Source organism: Cyanistes caeruleus, chromosome 27 (assembly GCF_971803275.1).
Source record: "Cyanistes caeruleus chromosome 27, bCyaCae1.hap1.1, whole genome shotgun sequence".
NCBI lineage: Eukaryota > Metazoa > Chordata > Aves > Passeriformes > Paridae > Cyanistes > Cyanistes caeruleus.
The window spans coordinates 5,442,387-5,463,482 of NC_141727.1; the positions used below are offsets into that span (position 1 = coordinate 5,442,387).

General features: G+C 48.9%; 1 protein-coding gene across 7 annotated transcripts in view; it reads right to left on the reverse strand.

Moving 5' to 3' along the window:
• KANSL1 (KAT8 regulatory NSL complex subunit 1) overlaps positions 1–21,096 on the reverse strand; it is a 76,097-nt gene that overhangs the window by 15,714 nt on the left and 39,287 nt on the right. For all 7 annotated transcript variants that reach the window (XM_086864067.1, XM_086864065.1, XM_086864064.1 and 4 more), the window contains 2 exons: positions 5,149–5,290; positions 2,195–2,299 (listed from right to left, as the gene is read on the reverse strand). In XM_086864067.1, the coding sequence (XP_086720193.1) occupies positions 2,195–2,299; positions 5,149–5,290 (247 nt within the window). The remainder of the gene's footprint in view (positions 1–2,194; positions 2,300–5,148; positions 5,291–21,096) is intronic.

The window sequence follows — 21,096 nt, forward strand, 5'->3', positions numbered from 1 at the left end:
CAGAGCTGGGTTAACATTCCAGAGGAGCAGAGACCTGAATCACCGAGGGAAGGGCAATTTCTAACAACTCAGACAGCTTCTGCCTGGGCCTGTTAGAGGAACTTTGCAGGGGGGTTTTACACTTCTGCTAAAAGAGATGTTTCTCCTATGGGGGAGCAAAGACAGGATGAGACCAACTGTGCCACCCAGAGAGCCAGAGGAGCAAGATCAGATCACACCTGAGACGTCAGGTAAAGCCAGCACCCCAGCCAGGTGAAGTCATTCTTCTGAACACTTTCCCTCTGCTTTCCAGAGGCCTGGCAGGGCTGAGCCTCCACGTGACGCCCGCCAGAGGCACCCCTGGTGCAGCAGGGCGGGGACTCATGACTCATGAGCTCTTTTGAAATCGTTTATTTTCTTCTCCAGAAAGGGTCTTAAAGGAGGAACTTCTTCTCCAAGAGCTCTCTCTGTCCTGGTGGTTCAAGATAGGAGTAGAGGGACTCAGCTGCCTCCTGCAGAGGAGCTGGAGAGCTCCAATCCAAGAGTGTTTATCAGGAGCAGCCCAGGCTCCCTTTATCACCCTGAGATGGGTGTACCCCGACACCAGCACCTCCTGGGGCAGCTCCCAAAGCTGTGCTGTCCTCCAGGGATCCAGAGCAGCATCCATCCCCCCAGGATCACAGCCCTGATCTGACTCAGCTCTTCTGTGTGCTCTGGGTCTGGAAGTCCAGGTCCTCAGGATCGCTGGGACTCTTGGGGGGAGTCAAAGATTCAAGTGCAGCACATCAGGGCAGCAACGCAGCCGTGTGCGTACCGGCAGTCACGAGCCAACACCAGGAATGTCCCCTGCACTCCCAGAGAACCCTGACAAAGGCAGGCAGCTTCAGACCTTCACCTGTTACTAGATATTGCCCCCTAATTATGTATTTCAAGTGCAGCCCCTCACTAGACAAGCAATCCGAGGAGCCAAAATCAACAGACAAGTTACGTCTTCAGGGCTTTGTTATTTCCATCTTCAGGCAAAAGCATTTCTTCACCTACCGAGCTTCCATTTCCCAGAAGATGTATTCCCAGGCCTTCTCTGCAAAGCCCTTCCCTGCACCAGTGATAGGATTAGCTCCTCCTGGGGATTATCAGCCCCATCCCACGTCCGAAGCCGATGCCCAAGGACGTGGATGCGGCTGGCCAAGGGAGGCACTCACGAGAGGAGGAGATCCAGGGGAGCTGGGATGAGGCAGGATGGATTCCTGCCTTTGCTCCATGATGCAGATGTGTCCCTTACTCTGCCAGTTTGTGGGAAAGGCCTGGAGGGTGCCAAAAAGGCAAGTACCTCTCCAGGAACGGCCCAAGAGATCCCTCTGCAGCACACAGAACGTCTCTGGGTAATCTCTGGCTCGGAGCAGATCAAGGCTCTGACTCAAGGCCCCGCCCTAATGAGCAGCCCTAATTAATCACAAACCCAGGAGCTGGGTGCCTGAGGCGGTGGTTCCAGGGGTGACACTTCCAGGGAAGCTGGAGTGAGGACTGCTGTGGCAGTCCCTGCAGAAGGGGAATAAACACCCTTTTCAGGCCAGGAAGGCACACGGGGCTGCAGAGTGGCCACAAGAAAGTGCCAAGCAGAACCTGCAGAAGTTTCAGGGACCACCCTTCTCCTCCTACTCCAAACCCTCCATTTTAATCCATTGATGCATCCCCCAGGATCCAAAGCAACCACAGGCAGGCTGAACAGTACCATCAAGCCTTTACTCTGTGCCCTACATTTCTGCATTAAATAATAAATACCTGGCACTCTGCATAGTTTCCAGTGCATCTCACTGCAATCATTAGTGCCCTTTCCAAGGGGGAATGCTCAGGCAGATATTAAATAGCCACATCTTGAGCAGCCTTTGCTAATCATGCTGCTCTCAGTTTGAGGCACTTTTTGCTGGAGGGAAAGGATTAGTTAAGATTTTAAAGCTTCACAAAATGCTCATGCATATTACAAAGGTATCCCCAGGAACTCTGTTCTAAAAGGTGTTTAAATCCTATTGTTTATTACCCCCACAATAATGTGGGAGGGGGCGAGCTACAGACCAAGATCAGTGGTTCCCAGCTGGAGTCACAGGGAGGAGCTGCTCCACGAGTCCAGGTCAGAGCATCCTCCTGCCCCACAGCTCCAAGGATGGCCCTTCCCTCCCCAGCACCTGGAGCAGTCAGTGCCACTGCTGGCACTTACCAGCCGCTCGGCCCCAGGCTCCAGCTTCACCTCAGCTCCAGCAGCACGGGATGGATCCTCCACTGCAGGCTCAGGGGGCGATGCCTCCCCGAGAACTATCAGCCCCTGGAAGAGAGGAACAGGAATTAACTGCAGATCCCTTGGTGTGCGCAGGGAATCTGCACACCCATCGTCCCCCAAACCCCAGCAGGCTTTCAATTCCCACCAATCCCCCACTGCTGCCTGACTTTTCCTGACGTCCCAGCTGAACTCAGGGAAGGAAGGACAGTGGCTGGGGACAGCTCTGCCCCACCAGCAGCTCCAGGGACACTCGTGCCAGACAGGCCACAGCAGCAAGGACTGCTCTCATCCTGCAGAGGGGAACCTGCCACCACAGCCAAGCAAACCATTCTGAGCAGGTGACAAAAATCTACAGACTCCTTACTCTGAGCAGACCTCGATGCAGTATTTACAAAAATTCAATGAGGAAAGGAAGACATTGCTATAAACTCAGAGAGACAAAGCACAGTGGCTGAGCACTGTTTCAACAGGTTTAACATATGCTGTTCTGTTTCTGTTTAACTGAAGTTAATCTAAAGGCAGGACTGCTTTGCTCTCAGAACAACACAAAGTGAAATAAAATAATCGTAATTATGCATATTCTGAGCTATATTATAACAAAGCAGGGCAAAATGTGCAAGGCATTAGGGAGCTGGTGGAACCTACAGGCCACGAACACAGCCCAGGACAAAGACAAGCCCCAGTGAGCTGCATTTGGTCAAACAAGGAACTGAGAAGGGGCTGTTGAGATCAAGAACAGGCAGATCCGTCACCTGAAAACAATTCTGGAGGTTGCACAGTGTGTCACAGCAAAGTGAGCCTGGAGGGGAACCTGGGCACGTTATCTGGAGACAGGACACAGCTACAAGGCTTCCCTCAACAGCCTGCTATTTTTAAATGCCTGCAAAAAGGGTATTTTACAACCAGCTCTGAGCACATGCTCCCTGATTCGGTGTTTTCCTCCACATCTCACCAGGCTCTGACTGAGCTGAGAGCACAATTCCTGCTGAGACACCCAGGCAGCAGTTTACCCTCAAAACACAGGGTTATTTTTGACTGCCTCGTCCTTCCCTGGCTTTGATCTGACACAGCAATGTGTCTTTCTTGAAGGTACACTGGGATGGAAACTCTAACACATAAAGGTAATTAACCTAAAAAAGAATGAAATCAAATTTCTTTGAACTTTAGAACTTGCAGAACACTGAATTCCTGCAGCAGCTATATTTTAACCTCCTTAAGGCCAGATAAGCTGGAGTTAAGTTACACTGATAGAAAAAACAAGGTGTTTCCAAATTCTTTAACTGTTTTCCCTGTACAATTTGAAGCCAAATTCATTCCAGCAAGCTTGTGTGTTACTGAAACACGAGGTTATTTCTCTAGCCTCCTATTCTTGTCCCAAGCCCTTCTAAGAGGCTCTCTAGTTTTTCACTGGTGCAAACAGAATCTGTTTTACAACCCCAGAGCTCAGTGACATCAAGGTAATGACAGCTGGGTGCGAGAACAATCTCCAGCAAGCCCTGTCAGAGACAGGCTATGTGAAACTTGTGGTTCTGCTTTTTTCTTCTTCAGGCAGAACAGCCACTACCCAGAACACTCAAGTTCTGAATGCCCCTGCACCTTAAACATTTTTTTATCTTAAATTCATGTATTGGGTTATCACAGCTGATATCACAGTTATCTGGTTATCACAGTTTGAACAAATGGAAGAGGATGATTCTGCTGGCCAGAACCTCCTTTCAGCCCCTGAGGCTGCAGCCTTGGATAAAAACACAGGGGATGCTTGTAACCACTACAGGCCATGTCATGAGCCAGTCGAGTTGTCATCACCTGCTGAAAGCCCTGAACCTTCTACATCATCACCTGAGTTTTCTCATTTCTTCCATTACTTAACTTTCAGCATATAAATGTTTGGCTATTTTGTATTTTGTACTTAAAACCATGCTGCACTGTCAGCTTTATGACGGAAGGAAGATGATTCTTTCCGAGGAATCATTCATTTGCCCACTTCCCAGAAGCCTTTTGCCCTAATCTCAGTAATGGATTCTGCTCACAAGCCGTGCTCTTCCACCTACTCATTTAGAGCCCTCACTCACTCAATTAAGTCTGTTTTTCTGCACAGCTGCCTCAAAGTCCAGTCTCCCTCCTCTGATTTCTACCCCCTGGAAACCTCTCCCCACCACCCCCAGAGCAGCACACATCTTGGGAAAGTCGTTTGCCAGACTGAATTCCTGAGGATCTCTCAGTTGATGCAATACCGGGAGCCTTCCTGCCACAAACTCCAGACATTCCTTCCTCCAAGGCCTGACATTTAGATGTGCATGCCTGAACAAGCCTCTGTAACAATCCCTTCCTCATCCCTTCTCTGCTCTCCCCCATTCTCCCACCATCCGAGAGCAATGCTAAAGAAAATATTCCTTCTACAGAAAAGGGTCAGCACCAAAAAATGATCTTTTTCATGGAACAGACTCAATTTGAAGCCTGTTTCAGATAGCATCTGAACTAACTTCCTCCACAGGCCACTCCCTTTTCCACTAAGTCTCACTTGTTCTTATCCCCATCTTCAGCTACTCCCAAAAAGAAAGAAGGGGAAGTTTAATAAATTTAATTAATTTTAAAAAGTATCAGAGAAAAAAAGGAAGGCTTGAGTGATGGGGAACAGCATCACAAATGCAACAGCACCAAAGACTGACTCTAAAGCAGGGTACTGCTCCCTTCACGTTATCATATTGAACCAGGGACAGGAATTACACTCAGCCCATGCCAAATTGCATTACAATTAGTCACAGCTTTGCAATCTGCCTTGGGAGAGAGGCAGGGGGGAAAAGCATCAGACTTTGCATCTGCGCTCTCCAGCGTCGCAGAGAGCCGTGAGGAGGCAAAGCAGAACCAGGGTGCCCCAGGGCCCTGCTCCTCACCTTGTTGGCTCTGATCTGCTTGTAGATGTCCGTCTGCTGCCGGATCCGGTACTCCAGGTCCGACACGTGCGCTTGGAGCCAGTTCCAGCGGCTGACGATGGCGGCACGGTCCGCTGCCCACCTCCACTCTGCCCTCCGCCTCCTGCAACGACACACCGCATTATTCTCACTGGGTCTGAATTACACAGGCCACAAAGTCCAAGGAGAACTGACACACAGATCAAAAGCTCCATCCTGGATGGCAGCACTGATAGCATCTCACCACTGCTAATAATTACCAAGGAATTGCAGATGTGCTGCAAGGGCCGTGTCTTCGCAGAGCAATTTCCAAAGTATTCTGGTACCCAGTGACTGAAATCTGCCAGCAGTCCCCAAATCCACCTCAACAGCAGCTCATACCATGTGGCCACAATTAAACCTCAAGCCAAGTTCCACAACCACCCCTGCTGGGGTTTAGAAGTTGCAGAGGACCAAGAGGGCCAACCTTGCCCCAGCTGCTCCCCTGCAGGGACCTGCTGCAAAGGACAGAGCAAAGCAAACCTGATTTCTGCATCTGATGGACGGACCAAGCAAGTGAAGAAGCCAGGAAATCACATCAACTGCCATCAAAACACCCTCAATCCCTACTGCTGCAGTCCAGGGCAGAAAGGAACACAAGGATGGTAAGGAGTGGATAAATCCACGGCTCCTCTCTCCACAAAGCATAAACATACCCCAAGCATCCTGATTCCTGTGGATAAATACTAAGGCTGCCCAGAAAGGAAGAAAACCCTGACACAGTGTGGAAACAAAGCATCAGCAGAAAGTGCTGACAAACCCAGTGTTGCTGCACAAAGGCTTTGCCACATCTGGATGCTTTAGCAATTAAGAAATTAATGGCAAAATAATTCCTTTTGCCCACCCCTCCTCCTGTGTAGCAATTCTGAACCAGCCAGAGCACGTGGGGCAGGGGAGCCACAGCAATGTCCAGATGTTTCCTCCAAAATCAAACCAGAAAGTCTTCTGCTGAGATTAACCCATTTCAGAGCTGAAACCAGCCACGACAGCAGAAGCAGCACGTGGTAAATGAGGTTTTGTACTGAGGCAGCCCCAGCTGCAGAGATGGGAAGGAGCAGGAATCATCAAGTTCTGCAAAAAATCTGCACTCCTGGGCCTCTGTCCTGATTTAGGCATAACTGCTACCAAATGCACTTGCCTAAAAATGAAATAAATAAAATAAAGTCCCAGGGTTATTACAAATTTCCAGCTAATAGAAATACCCTGAAAAGGAGGAGTTGGGTGCTCCAAACTGCAAGTGAAACCCATGCATTCAGAACAAGACATGTTATCCATGCCCCTGCTGGACCTCTGGCTGCCCTGCACAGCCAATGGAGAAGAGGCCACATTCCCACAAAACACATTCTGCCCTCCCCAAAACACCTTTAAGAGTTCAAGTCCTTCCCTCTGGAATATCTGTTTGTGTAAAGCCAGATTTCAGCAGTTTGCCCTCTGGGGATCCACAGAGACCTGGGAATTGTTTTTAGAATTAAGTTTTTAGAATCAAATGCTGCTGAGAATACATCCAAGGGGCCAATTCCCTAGTTTGCCTCTCCCAGGATTACAAAGCACCTCTGCCTGCTGGAACACTGGCCTCTGCTGTATTTAACAGCATTCTTTTGCTCAGATTACACAGAAGTTGAGGTTAAGTATGAAAACAATAGTTTAAAATCCATTTAATTTCTTCAGTGACATAGCAGCACAAGCAGCAGCAGACCTGCTCCTCACCTTAAAATCAGGACACATCCTACCCCAGAAAAACCCACTGGATTTGAACCAAAAATAACCCAAGAAAGTGAAACACAGTAATGTACACTTCATCCTCTGACACCCTGCGGCAGCAGTGGAGGAGGGGAGGAACAGAATGATGGCTCAGCCACACTTTCCAAAACAGCACAGAGCGTAGTGTGTCTCTATATTTAGAACTGAGCCTTTCCCAGCTGGGTCCCACCCTTCCCTGGGAGGTGCTGGCGGCAGCATCACGGGATGGGTGTCCCTCCTTGGGGATCAGCTCTGGGATAAGGACCCAGGGACCTTGCTCAGCTTTACTGCCCCTGTAAGCATTTTGTCAAAATGATTCTTTTCTTGTCTAGCAGCAGAAAGGAGCAACCATGAAGAGCAGGATGTGATGCCCTGCAGTGATCACTGGGGATCTGAGAGCTCCACTTGCTCTGGGGGAGAGGAAAACCCTCTCCTCTCCTCTCCACCTGAAGGGAGTCTACAAGGAAGATGGAGAGGGACACAAGGGCAAGGAGTGGCAGGAAATGGGGGAATGGCTTCAAAGTGATAGAGGGAAGGGTTAGATTGGGTATTAGGAAGAAATTCCTCTCTGTGAGGGTGGTTAGACCCTGGCACAGGGATCACTTAGTTCCACCCCAGCCATGGCAGGGACAGCTCTCCCTGCCCCAGGTGCTGCCAGCCCTGTCCAGCCTGGCCTGGGGCACTGCCAGGGATCAGGGACAGCCCCAGCTGTGCCAGGGCCTGCCCACCCTGCCAGGGAAGGATTTCTTCCCAATATCCAATCTCAGTCTCAGCTTCAGGTCCCTCAGTCAGCCCATCCACCCACCAGTCCACGCTGCTTTCTGCTGAGTCCATGCAGCTGAATTCCAACCAGGCAGACAGAGACAGCCCCAACAAACGGAGGGAATTAGAGATCAGCAGACTTTTCACCAGGAGACTGCCCAGCTGCAAAGTGAGCAGAGCAGATCCACCAGCTGCTGCTAAACCATCCTGGTAATGACATGGAGCAGAAAAATGGAGCTAGAACTGTTTTTGGATCGGAAAGTTACAGGCTGAAGGGGAGCTCCATTATCAGAACCACTTCTAGGAATCAGCAGAATGGATGAGAAACAGCCACTGGGGTCTGGAGTGAGACTGCTCCTGCCACTCCAAGCACTTGAGCAAACCCAAAGCATCTTGACGCTAAATGAGGAATAACAGGTCACGCTGGAAGAAACAGTCGATGCCAGAAGAGGGAGAAACACAACACAGAAACACTGAGAAGCTCTGCAGGCAGCCCAGCAGGCTGAGCAGGGGATTCACTGGGAAGCAGAGGGTGCCTCTGGCAGCGGTGCCAGGAGGTGGCACAGCCCAGGGCACCTGGCAGCTCCGAGAGCCTCGGACACTCACAAATTAATGCCACAACATGAGGCAATCAGCTCCAGCTTTCCAGGCACTTTCCGTATGGTTCCCCTCCTCCACTGTGCACTGGCACATTCCCAGGGGCTTTGCTGTCCCCTGGAATGCAGAGACCATGCTGTATTCTCCTCTTTCCCTTCCTCTCTTTGGACAGGAGAAATCATGGGAGAGCGGTTCAGAGCTCTGGGGTTTGAGACTTCCCCGCCAGGGACACACAGCTCAGCCTCCCTCACCTTCCAGAGGCAAACTGGGAAAGTGTCAGCCCTCACCCTGGCACTAGAACAGAGCCTAGGAAGTACAGCATGGGACCTTTCTTCAATCAGACAAGCAATTCAGCTGATATTTTCCACTTTGCTCCTGTCCCCATATATTCTTCACATTCACTCTTCAGCTCACCAAGCTGCTTTATTGTTCTTCTTCTTATTATTATTGTTTTTTTTTTTTAAATCAACAGAAAACCAAATCAATGTGTGGAGCAAGAGTTAAAGCTCTGCCAAACCCACTCTCAGGCTGACTCTGAGGGAGGAAGAGAAAACCCCACAAGGCTCAAGAACAATCTCATTAGCTGATGGTAACATTTCTGCCTGCAAAGGAGCCAAAGTGAACAATTTGTTCAGCTGAACGCCCGCCCCCAGCCCTGGACAGAACCATCAGCTTTGAAGGGCTCTTCTATTCCCAGCATGTGCTCAGCACTCTGCTGAATCTCCTTCCAGTCTCCCCTCGGCTCATTCACTCCTGTACTCACACAAACCTGGCACCTCCACAGGCTGGGAGTGAAGATATCTCCACTGAAGAGCCCCCACTGCCCAGGGAAAACTTGGGGGCACAAATCCTAAAGCATGAGCAGCACTAAGCCAAGCTCCTGCCCCAAGACAGAAGAACCCGGTTTCCCACCAGTAAACTGAAAATCCCTCTTGGATTTACCCCCTGCTTTAGCTCAGAGCAACGCTGCTGGCTGTGAACAACCCCAGACCTGCAGGAACACAGCACAGCAGCTCCAGAGCACCGTCCAAGGCTGGACAAAGTGGTCTTAGAGGGCTTTTCTGACTGAAAGGATTCCACAGCTCCGTGCAGGTGGAACTGCCCAGCCCCAGGTGCCACACGGGGCTGGTGACACAGCATCTCATCCCACCAACGCCCCGGGGTCCGGATCCTGCCTGGAGCCCGCAGGTGACACAGGGACACTGAGCCACTCCTGCCGTGCTGGCCCTTCCCAGCCCAGCCACAATCCCTGTGGAATTCCCTGGAATCCCTCAGGAACCTCCAGAGGAACCGGCAGCAGCTCCCACCAAAGCCTGCAAATGGCACAACGGTGTCTCAGCAATGCTTCAGCGCTGTTTCAAAGCCAAGTGCCCCAGATCTTTACACCATGACATTTATGCACTGCCCCAAGCATTTATTCAGCTGACTGTCTGAAAAACAGCCATTCCCAGCTCTAGCTGCTCTTCAGCCCTCAGCAGCGACAATTGTTCTGTGACAATAGCCAAAGATTTGGATTTTATTCTTCCAGCTACACCAGTGCAAGCCTGGGCCGTGTCTGAACCCTGCTCAGCACGCGTGGACAGAGGTGTGAGGAGATAGGGGAAGGTGGGGGAGCAAGGTGTGGACAGGGGGGATCACAAGTGTGGTCACCACAAGCTGCCTGTTTGGAAAACCAACTCTCCAGAGGCACAGCAGAGCAGTCAGCTGAAAAACACCGTGTTTTAAGAGAATTGATTGGGCCCATTTTTCAGTACAGCTGTCCACAAGCTCTGGGCACTGAGGCAGGCAGAGCAGAGCAGACTGAACTGTGATGTGCAGATTCTGCCTGAGCACCATCACTCCACAAATTAATGCAGTTTCTTAGTCCCTTGCAGCTAAATCCAGGAAGCAGAAGGTGACACCACACCGAGCACTAAAGTGTGCTCCAACTGTGTTCAGTTCATTGGGAATTCTTCCCTTAAAGCTCTGGTTAAGATGCCATTCTCAACATTACAAACTATGAACCAAGAATGCCCACTTTTCCCTCAAAATGCCTAAAATACAATTGCTCAAGCTCACAACAAACATCTTCCTTTTGCTAAGTAAGAGCCTTTATCAATTTTATAACTTTGCTTGCAGCAGCTTCCCAGCAGGTCTGGGCTGCACAGAAACATTGCCTTTCTTACATTTTTCAGGAGTTAAAATTCTTCCACAAGAAAGCACAAAGCGGCAGAAGCACAAAGCCAATGGAAATTGTGCTCTTCGTTTTTTTTCTTCACATTAAAGGTGGGATCTCACCAAGAGATTTGTAACTTTCTTCTGGCAAGCTCAAGAGCTGAGGGCCGGTGACTCCTGCTCACCGAGAGGATACAGTAAGTGACGACAGAGATTTGACATCTTTATTAATGCATCAGGAGCACAAGCAGCAACAACCACAAGCCATTATCTTGAATATTGCAACTCCAGCCTAAAGCTCTGCTTGCTGCCAAAACGAGGCACCAGGAGAGCAGACCAGGCACTTCCAGCTCCTGGTGTCCCTTCAGCACCGTGAGATCACCCCACACTCGGCAGCACAATGGGACTTTCTGGATTGCTGGAAAACAAACTTCCCTGAAAATAACGCAGTTAAAACATCAAAGAAGAGAAGGACAGGGGTGCTCAGCGTTCTAAGTTCTTCAAACAAAACTGAGAGCACAACAGAGAGGAGACAATTACGGCACAGAGTAAACTGTTTGAGGAGTTATTACACTTGTTCCACAGCAAAGCCCTTTGTATGTGTGCAAATAGAGGAGCCTGGTGCCCAAGTGGGGAGCGCTCGCTGCAGCCCATTAGTGCCACAGCCCCGGGGGAACAAGAATAGACACTATGCAAATCAGGATCCATTGTTAAAAGGGAAAATTTATTTCACATTCCTGAGCAGCAGTGTTCCTGGAGCATAACAATTGGAGAGGCCCTTCTGCTGAGAACGGCACATTTTTATACTCCACAGTAAATCAATATTCCATAATCCACAAACTACGTGGAATTATTGCCAGTGCGGCCGGCAGCCCCGAGCCTTGGTGAGCAGGGCTAACACAACTCCGTGTCAGAGCAGGACTTAGCTGGGACATGTTTTCATTGCTCAGGAGTTACTGAAGGCAGAATTTATGGAATGATTCTCCAGGATGTTAAAACCTTCCAGCTCATACCATAAGGCAAATGGCATCAACAAAGGCACTTCCTGACTGTGCTGCTCTCAGCTTGATCTAAACAAGTGCCACTACAGCTGTCTCAGTGTCCTGAAGCTTCCCCACTTGGGCAGCACCAGCAAACAACCCCACAATGAGATAATCCGAGAAAAACGTGGAATTAATGTCAAAGCAAAGAAATCTTCCTTCCAAGACGGGAATTAATTATTCCTTCAGTATTTACCAAACTTCCCAACAACAGAGCTCACTGCACACTGACACAGGATGCAGATGCTTGCTTGCAACTCAGCCACTTCTGATCACTGTCACTCCAGGATGGAAGTGAGCAGGGCAACAAATAAACCTGTTTTCATTTTCCTTTTGCTTTATCTCACAGGAGATAGCCTTCCTCTTCACCTCCACCCAGTGCACCCAGTAAACACCGACAGAGAGGAGAGAGCAGCACTGGATTCTCCCATCTTTGCAGGGATGAAAAAGCAGCTTCAGTCTCTTCACTTCTCATTATGCAGCCGTTAAGACCTGAGGTCAAAGGGTGTTTTGTCACGGCTCATGGGGACCAGGGGGGCTTTTGTTTAACTCCACAGGTTCTGCAGCCCAAGATCAAAATGAAACTTCAGGATAAGTGATTACACTGAAACAGGCTCAGCTCGAGGCCTGGGAAATTTCTGCACTGCTGGGATGACCTCACCCTCCTTATCTGCTCTTTCATGTCCCGGGAGGAAGAGGAGAGAGCTCTGCAAACACGTCTCCAAATGCAGAATTCTGACACGGAGTTTGCGCTCCTGAACACATCCCTGAGATCACAAAATTACACTCTGCTCTGTACCTGCAACACAAAAGCTCTAAACCCTCCTCACAAAAGTTGTAGGAAAAATGAAATTTCCTTTTCTTTTTTTGGCTTGAAGCACAGGGAGGTCATCCCTGTTCAAAGCAACAGGAACACCACGTCTTTTAGGGAAAGAACACCCACTGGATGCAGATATTCTCAGTGCTGCTGTGCTCGGCTCCTCTGCAGCCCCTCTTAAGCACAAGTCCCTACCCAGGCCTCTCCCAGCAAAGATCACCTCTTTAGTCTAAATCAGAGCAAGAATAAAACTACACATCAGTATTTAATCTGAAGGTCATTTCATCAAGGGAAGGGGCGGCCACGCTATTTCTGGCATCCATCCAAGGAAAGTTTCCTCTCAGCCCAAAGAGCTCTTCCAGTTAACACAGAAATAACACATTTCTGGCCTCCAAGCCCTTTATCTAAGAAATGGGATAAAATAATCCTGGCTGAAGGACTGCTGTATAGTGCAGGAGCATGGAAATAGTCCAGAGAGAAATGGAAAGGGAGAGGGAGAACAGGAGACTGATGTGAGTCACGCTATGCTTGCTTTTGCCTGGAGCCAGAGAAACACATGGGAAGGGCCATGGAGCAGCAGGATGGCACGGGCAGGGAGAGGGGCAGCTGCTTCCAGCCATTCTGCTGTAGACAGGCAGCACCAGAGGCTGCCTTCTTTATATCAGAAGGTATAAATTATGGACTTAGACACTGCTCTTCACAGCAAAGATGCAGAAAGGTTTCATGGCACTGGATCAAACCTGAGACCGACATCCCTGGAGATGCAGGGGAAGCTGCTGGTTTGGTAAACTGGGGGCACAAGAAGAAGGAGCCTTGGGCAGAGCTGTCCTGGGGGTGGCTGGAGATGGCCAAAATAAGGCTGTTAAAATCCAGTTGTATTTCCATGAGATGAAAGGCACAATCTGCATTGTTCGGCCGTGTGAAACCCCTTTTATCAGCAATGCTCTGGCACACAAAGAACTGAAGAAACACTGGATTCAAACATCAAATGGGAGACACAAAGGAGCATCTCTGCTTTCCAAGAAAGGGCTGAGCTCTGACCAGGTCGAAGAATCTTCCAGAAGAGCAACTCTGGCCACTAATGAAGGGTTTTCAGGGAGCTTCCCATCTCATCTGCATTCAACCACCAACACATCGTGTCACTTCCCTCCGCTCCTCATCACAGCTTTGGCACCAATGGATGTCTGTCAGCACCCATGAATATCTTGGGCATTCCTGGCTTCTTTATCAAGTTGTCCATCATTTAATGAATCTCATTTAATGTATCTGCAAATCCCTCTGCATGGTTCCACAGAGCACAGTTTAAGAGCCACTATTTCAGCCTATCTTCTGAACAAGTTTGCCAGAAACAATTTCAGGACAGTAGAAAGGAGGAGTATTTCACCCAGCACACGGCAGAGGTGGCACACGCTGGAGCTGAACAAACGCTGGATGATCCACCAGGAAGTGATGGAGACAAAAAGGAGCCAACACTCCACTTGGCAACTCATGAGAGGGCTGAGCTGAGCCCTGTGGGTCTCACCCTCCTGTCCCCCCCTGCAGAGGCTCCTTTGGGACAAGGACTGAACGCTGGCTCCATTCCCAGGAATTACCTGAATTTGAGGTGCTGGAAGGTGAACAGCATCTGGTGCTTGGAAATGTGATTGTACAGGGGTCCTTGTCCAAAATCAAATGGACTTTCTGTTTGTGTTTTACCTCTCGTAAAGTTTTGGGCACAGCTCCTGCCAGACTCCACCTGTGCCCTGCCCCTGTGCCATGTTCCTGGTGCTCCTGTGCCCTGCTCCTGGTGCTCCTGTGCCTGTGCCCTGTTCCTGTGCTCTGCCCCTGGTGCTCCTGTGCCCTGCTCCTGTGCCCTGTTCCTGGTGCTCCTGTGCTCTGCCCCTGGTGCTCCTGTGCCCTGTTCCTGTGCCCTGCTCCTGTGCCCTGCTCCTGTGCCCTGCTGCCAAAGCATCCCCAGCACAACCCAAAGTGCTGGCAAACGAGGGCCTCCCCCAAACGTGGCTTTAGCTACAGGAGGCCTCTGCTACTCCCTGCGGGCTGACAAAGGCCTTAATGTTCAAACTTACAGATAGCCTATTTACTCTGCTGAAAAGGAGCGTGGAGTAATTCAAACCCTGAGAGCATGCAAGCGTTGGTGGGGGAAGGAAGCAGATCCAGATGAGTCTGCAGAGCTGAGGTGGCCGATGCTCACAAACTGAATTTTGGGATTTGGACGTGAACCATCCAAATCCCAGATCATGTCTGCCCTGTGGGAGCCTGATGACAACCCTCCACGTGCTCAAGGCCTCCTTGCAGGAAAAGTTCACACAATAACTTTGGATGATGAACTCTGGAGAGTCCAAATGCATAAAGTCACCTGTGTGCATCCATTTCTCCTACAGAGCCAAAAGGCACCAGCCCACAAGAGAGAACACAGGAACAATCACTGAGAGCAGAGTTAAGGGATTAACTCCACCCAGGCTCCAAGGAGGAAATCCACATTTCACCAGGGAGAAAAGTAAAGAACAAAAAGGAAGAAAAGCAAGAAGCTGATAGCAGGGTCCATGTCTGAATCTCCATGGTGGGAATCTAATATTTATTTATTACATCACAAAGGAAGACCCTCCCTTAGGGAACAGGACACTGCCACTGTGGAAACCGAGGGCTCTCATCCATCTCCTGCAACGTGGCACAGCAGAGGGGGGAAAGAATAAAGTCTTATGGTTTGAAAGGCTCAAAGCTGGGCCCCCCGTCCCCATCTGCTAATTCTGTGCTCCATCACAGGTTTGCTGTTTGATCCTGGCCGTGGTCCTTGAGATCTTTTTCTCATCTATTAAATGGCCAGAGGAGTTCTGGCTCACAGTCAAGAGGCTCTGTTATCTGCAGGGCATTTATTGTCCCAGGCACAAGATCACTTTAGAGTGGAATGGTTTTAGCATCACAGAGGACATTCCACTGTAACCATCAATTTACTACCTTCTCTTTTTTAATTAATTAAACACTTGCCAAAAAGGCTCCCTCTGCTCAGGCCCACACTCCCTCCCAAGCACAGGGAGGTGGGTGAAGAAAAGCAGAACAAAGGGAGGGTTTTCACCTTGTGGCAGCTCTGATCCTATAGCTGCCCCCCCCGCCAGGCTCTTCTGGAGCAAAATATGTGTCACAGATACACACACAAATTTAGGAGTGATTACATGGACTTCATTTCATTTACTGAGATTAAAAGTGAGGGGTCAGCTGCAGGTTAACAATCCACTCATGTAGTAACTCCGTTGTTTGGGCTTTTTATTAGTTCAGCTACATGAGGCATCTTCAATGTGAATTTGGGGAGCAGGACTGTGCAGCCGTTCCCACGTTACAGCTGTAACACCCTCCTGAAAGCTTCCTCCTCCTCTCCCTGCAGCTCAGGTTCTTCCCAGAGACTCCTTGGCTATTCCCTAAAGCTGGGGAAAGGACACGCTGTGTTCAGCAATTCTTTTTGTCCCCTTGTGCTCCATTTTCTTTCTTCAGTGTCTCAAAAAAAAAAAAAAAAAAGCAAAAGCAAACCACAAACAAAACTCAAAAAGCTACAGCTATTTCTCCCCTGAATATATTTATTATCATGTCTGACCTACAAAAGAAAACATGACCTGATCTACAGAAGCCTGCATCAAGGGTTATTTTGCCTTTTTGTTGCTTTGTTTTTACAACCCACCCTTTCCCCAAAGCTCTGATTTTGCAGCATTTGAGACTGGACAAACACTTTCCAAGGAAGTGGCAAAATTTCCTAGATGTTTCTGCTGAGAAAGCTGCTACCCAGAGGCACCAGGGAAATTAGGGAGGTTTTCAAAATCCTGCCATCCCTTCACAGCCACCTCTGCCTATGGAACATTCAATTCTGGGCAAGATAAATGAGGCTGGGCAGGAGCGGAGACGGTGTCCCTGCCACAGCAGGGGTGCGAGGGGGATGAGCTTTAAGGTCCCTTTCAGCCCAAAGCATTCAGAGATTCTGTGGTTTTATGACAATTTGGAACTGAATGTATGCAAATGGGCACACAGAGATGCTCAGCCTCAGATCCATCCCCACAGTGCAGGCAGGAAACCAAAGGCAGCCGCCTCATCGCCACGGCCGTGTCCTCCTCCCTCTCCCCGTTTCTTTTCTTTGCTATCTCAAGAACAAAAGTGTGGACAATAAAATGCCCTTCCCAGAACAAATCCAGTCCTACTTTGTTCCCTACGTGTATGGCACTGTCCAGCACCAGTCATATTTAATATCTTTTCAACCATTCTTAAAAAGCATAAAAATTCCTCCAACTCAGAGCACTCCCTCCCTGCCAGATGAGCTGCCAGGGGGGACATGAGGTCCTGGACTGGAACCTGCCAACTTATTCAATTCCTACTTTACCATGAAAAGGTACTAGACAGAGGTTTGGGGGATTGCAGGCAATTCACCTTTTTTTTCTGGAATATGCAAGGAAGAGGAAGAAATGGCCTTAAGCTGAAGGAGGGAAGGTTTAGATTGGATACCAGGAAGAAATTCCTTCCTCTAAGGGTGGGCAGGCCCTGGCACAGGTGCCCAGAGAAGCTTTGGCTGGCCCTGGATCCCTGGCAGTGCCCAAGGCCAGGCTGGACAGGGCTGGGAGCTCCTGGGACAGTGGGAGATGTTCCTGCCATGGCTGGGGTGGCTCTGGATGAGATTTGAGGTCCCAGCTGCAGGATTCTACAAAAGGAACAACCCAGCTGGTTGTTCTCTCAGGGGGTCTCATCCTGCGTGCCAACAGCCACCCTACTGCTTCCAGAGCTTCTCTTGGGCCAAGGTCGAGACCAGCTGCAGCAAATCCAAGCCTTAATCCTTCCACAGGAGGAAGGAGAGAACCACAAGGGCAGGAGCCCAGAGGCTGCTGCTGCCCCTCAACAGGTGTGGACTCAGAACCTGGCCTGGTGACAGGCCCTCAATGTGCCCCTTCATGCCTGGCAGCTCTGGGACAATGAAATCACTGTCCAAAGCCTTGGAAATAAAGTTCCTCTTTGTGAGAGTTGAACTCTGACAAGCAGGAGCTGCAACCCAAACCCGACTCCACCTCCTGCCAGGACTCAGACAAATCCCAATCTCTGAGGTTTAAGCTGCTGCCCTGTCCTGCCTTGCCACAAACAGAAAATTCTCTGCACAGCCCTGGTTTGAAACCACTTTGGTGACATTTAGGACAAGACCAGAGACACCCATGAATCCAATGGGTTGGAGCTAACAGACTGAACAAAGGGGAAGAGGAAATAAGTCTGGTCACAATTCCAACGCTCCTCTGCAGCCATTGCAAAAGGGGTTGTGCAAACATATTTCATAAATAGGTCAGAGAAATGAGAAAGCAGATGACAGACAGATGGCACAGCCAAAGGAGACATGGAGGAAGAAGGGAGCAAGAACATCTGAGCCAAGGGGGAAGCAGCCAAGGAATTCTTCAATGAAATCCCAGTTTGATTAAACAGCTCCATGCTCCAAACTTTACGAGAGGTAAAACACAAACAGAAAGTCCATTTGATTTTGGACAGGACCCCTGTACAATCACATTTCCAAGCACCAGATGCTGTTCACCTTCCAGCACCTCAAATTCAGGTAATTCCTGGGAATGGAGCCAAAGTGCACTGGTAATTAGGGTCTAAAGGGCAGCATGAATTCAGGCCACACCAACTTCAATGTTAGCAAAGCTCCCACTGGCACCAACACAACCTTTGTCCAACCTTTACAAGAAAACCATCACTTGGTGTGTGTTAAAGGAAATTATTGTACAAGAACACTTAGTGATCCATCAGAGAAAGGGAGGCCTCAGACTTCATCTCATCTGCTGCCATATCCCCAAATGAATCCCAGAATGGTTTGAGCTGGAAGGACCTCGAAGCCCACCCAGCCCCACCCCTGCCATAGCAGGGACAGCTCCACTGCCCCCAGCCCCGTCCAGGCTCCAGGGATGGGGCAGCCACAGCTGCCCTGGGCAAGGCACAATAAATCCTTCTCATGGCAGAGCCAGGCATGTCACAACTGCAACACACTTCAGTATTTTCTGTACACATTAAGTTTCTCCATGTCTGAAACTCCACAAATGTAACAAAAAATGTGTTTAAATGCTTAAAGATGAAAAAAAATCTTTGGTACTCGACAGGTTCTTGACCAAGCCATCAGCATGGTTCTCACCCACAGAGCTCACAAACCAGGCCCCAGATGATGAGCAACTGAAAGGACAGACCAGGAACAGGAGGCATTTTGAGTAGTTTCTGCAAAACAAAAATCTAAATAAACCTTGATTGAAGGAACAAAAAGTAGTGAGACACATCACTGACAGCAAGATGGTTCACTGATACTGACAGCAAAAGAGAGCATGAAAACACACTTAACACTTCTGACTGCATGCAGCTGACACAAAAGAATATAGGGCAGAATTAGAGTATTGGAATGTATGGGGTTTTTAAAAGACAGAGAGAAAAATGTGTTTGGTTTGCTGAGGAAAAGCACTGTTGGGTTAGATCACCATGAAGCCTTCTTTACAAAAGAAGGGAGGGGTAGTAAATGATCCATCAACAAGCCAGAAAATTTTAAGCAAAGTTTGAAGCAAATGACAACAGATTTAAAAAGCCACATCTCCTGTTCAGATGGCAAGAGGCTGCATGATCACATCCACAAGTACTTGTATTTGCTCCACGGCTTCCAAGCCAAGGCAAGGGAGGAAACAGGAGTCGATGGCTACAAGATCAACCTAAGCAGGAAAAGAACAGTTTTGAAAATCCATTCCAGCTCAAGCAAACAAGCCTTTACTCAGCTAAATGAGCCTCCACAGTGATGTCTTCTCACATAAATGATCTCATCTGCCCTTATGATCTAGGGCAAAAACAAGTATTCTTGACACCAGTTCTCCGAGCTTGCTTGCTTTCTTTTCCTGCCAGTTCTCTCAGGATCATTTTGTCTTCTTCCAGCAGTGTTTCTGTCCCACTGCCCAAGGCACTGCTCCACTCCATCCACGTCAGTCTTGTCCTGCTCCTTCCAGGCCAGCTGCTGTCCACACACACCGTGTGCTTGTGTGGGTGAATTTAACCACAAAACACTTTCAGTCCCAGCAAAGTGTCCCAAGCACCGGTACCCAGCAAGTACTTAAAGTATTCAAACACTCAGCCCTGCTAATTCTGAGGAGGTTGAAAGACAGAGCCAAGGGTCTGGATCACTTCACGGCATCGTCGTGGGCAGCAGTGTCGGAGGGAGCCCAGCTCAGCTCTGCACCCACAGCTGGCAGGAAGGAGGCTTTGTACCAAAACCCCTTGTGAGCAAGAGATGCTCAGGCACAGCCAGAAGGTCCCTTGAAACTGGAAATCCTGCTCAAGGGGATGCAGAGCCCACACCTGCTTCACACATTATTCAGAGGACAATAAAGAAACTAATTATGTTTGGAAAGTCACTAGTTATTTATAGCACAGCATCAAAAGTGTTACCAGGAGAGCTTCAAGCAGGTCAGGGTTACAGTCATACAGTCACCTGCACAGGGCATCCTAAAATACCTGGGCTGGCCTACACTTCAAACAGAACAGAGTTTAAACACAGCCAGGTCCTTAAAAGCAATCCTCCAGCACATGCTTGCTAAAAATCTTAATGGAAACATCATTTAAAGACCTTTATCAGAAGAGACAGAGATAAGGGTCATGTAACCTGTGGGTGTCTGATTTATTACAGGTGAGCAGAGCAGGGAGAAATTCAAACACGTAATTAGAAAACAGGGAGGTGGAACAGACTTGGAACAAGCAGCTCTTCTTGCAGCTACTCCTCATAAGCAAGCCCAGCTCTCCAGCACAGCTCCAGGCGAGTCACCCTCCCAGAGTCCCAGTCAAAACTCTGAATCACACCCTGAGACAAGAGCAAACAATGAAAGTGTCCCAGCTCCAATTCACTGGGGAATCTGATTACTCAGATTGTCTGCAGCTGATGGAAAAGGGACATGCTGTGACAGAGGTGACACAGCCAGACCTGCTCAGTTTTCCCTCAAGCACCCGAGAGCAACCCCTCACCAGCATCTGTCTCCCTCCTTTTCTGCTGCTCACACTGGTGATGAAAACCAAAGCCTTTTAAGATGTATTTACTAATAACTGGTTTTTTTTTATTTTTTTTTTTAAGAAAAATTAGGCCTCTTGTTGATTTCAGGGCAGGAAAAGGACAGACTGTGCCCATCTTCAGCTGATCTTACAGAGAATGTGTGCAAAAACATTATCTAATTGCAGCAGTGGAGCATCTCTGCATCTGCTCACCAGGCACCTCAGGTCAGGCTTCACTTCACAAAGCTACAGAAAGAGGGACAAAGGTGAGGGAATGGGGGGGTTAATGAATGTCAAAATTCATCATGCAGAAATTCTGTTCCACCTACTATTCTATGATGAAGAGAGCTGACCATGTTTGTTTTCATCTTTCCATGCCCTCACAAGCTCCTGTAAAACCTGTCTCAAGACAAAGTGGATAAATCCACTTTGGGGCAGTGAATAAAACCTGTGACCCTTCTTCCTGTGTTTCAATGCTTCTCCTGGATATATTCTTCTTTTATAAGACAACATTTTCTACTTCACAATTGAGAAACCAAGAAACTGTAATTGCTTCAAAACAGCAAAGAATTCCAGAGTAACTATCCCAGACTTTACAATGCTGGTGGGAATAAATCCTCAGTGAATATGGCTTCAAAAAGCACCCTGTGCCCTCTTCCTCTTTCAACTCGCTAAAATAAGACTTAAGAGGAAATCTGCCAAGACACCAAAGAAAAAGGCCACCTGTTCTGCTAAGGGAAGCAACAATAACCCTCAGCA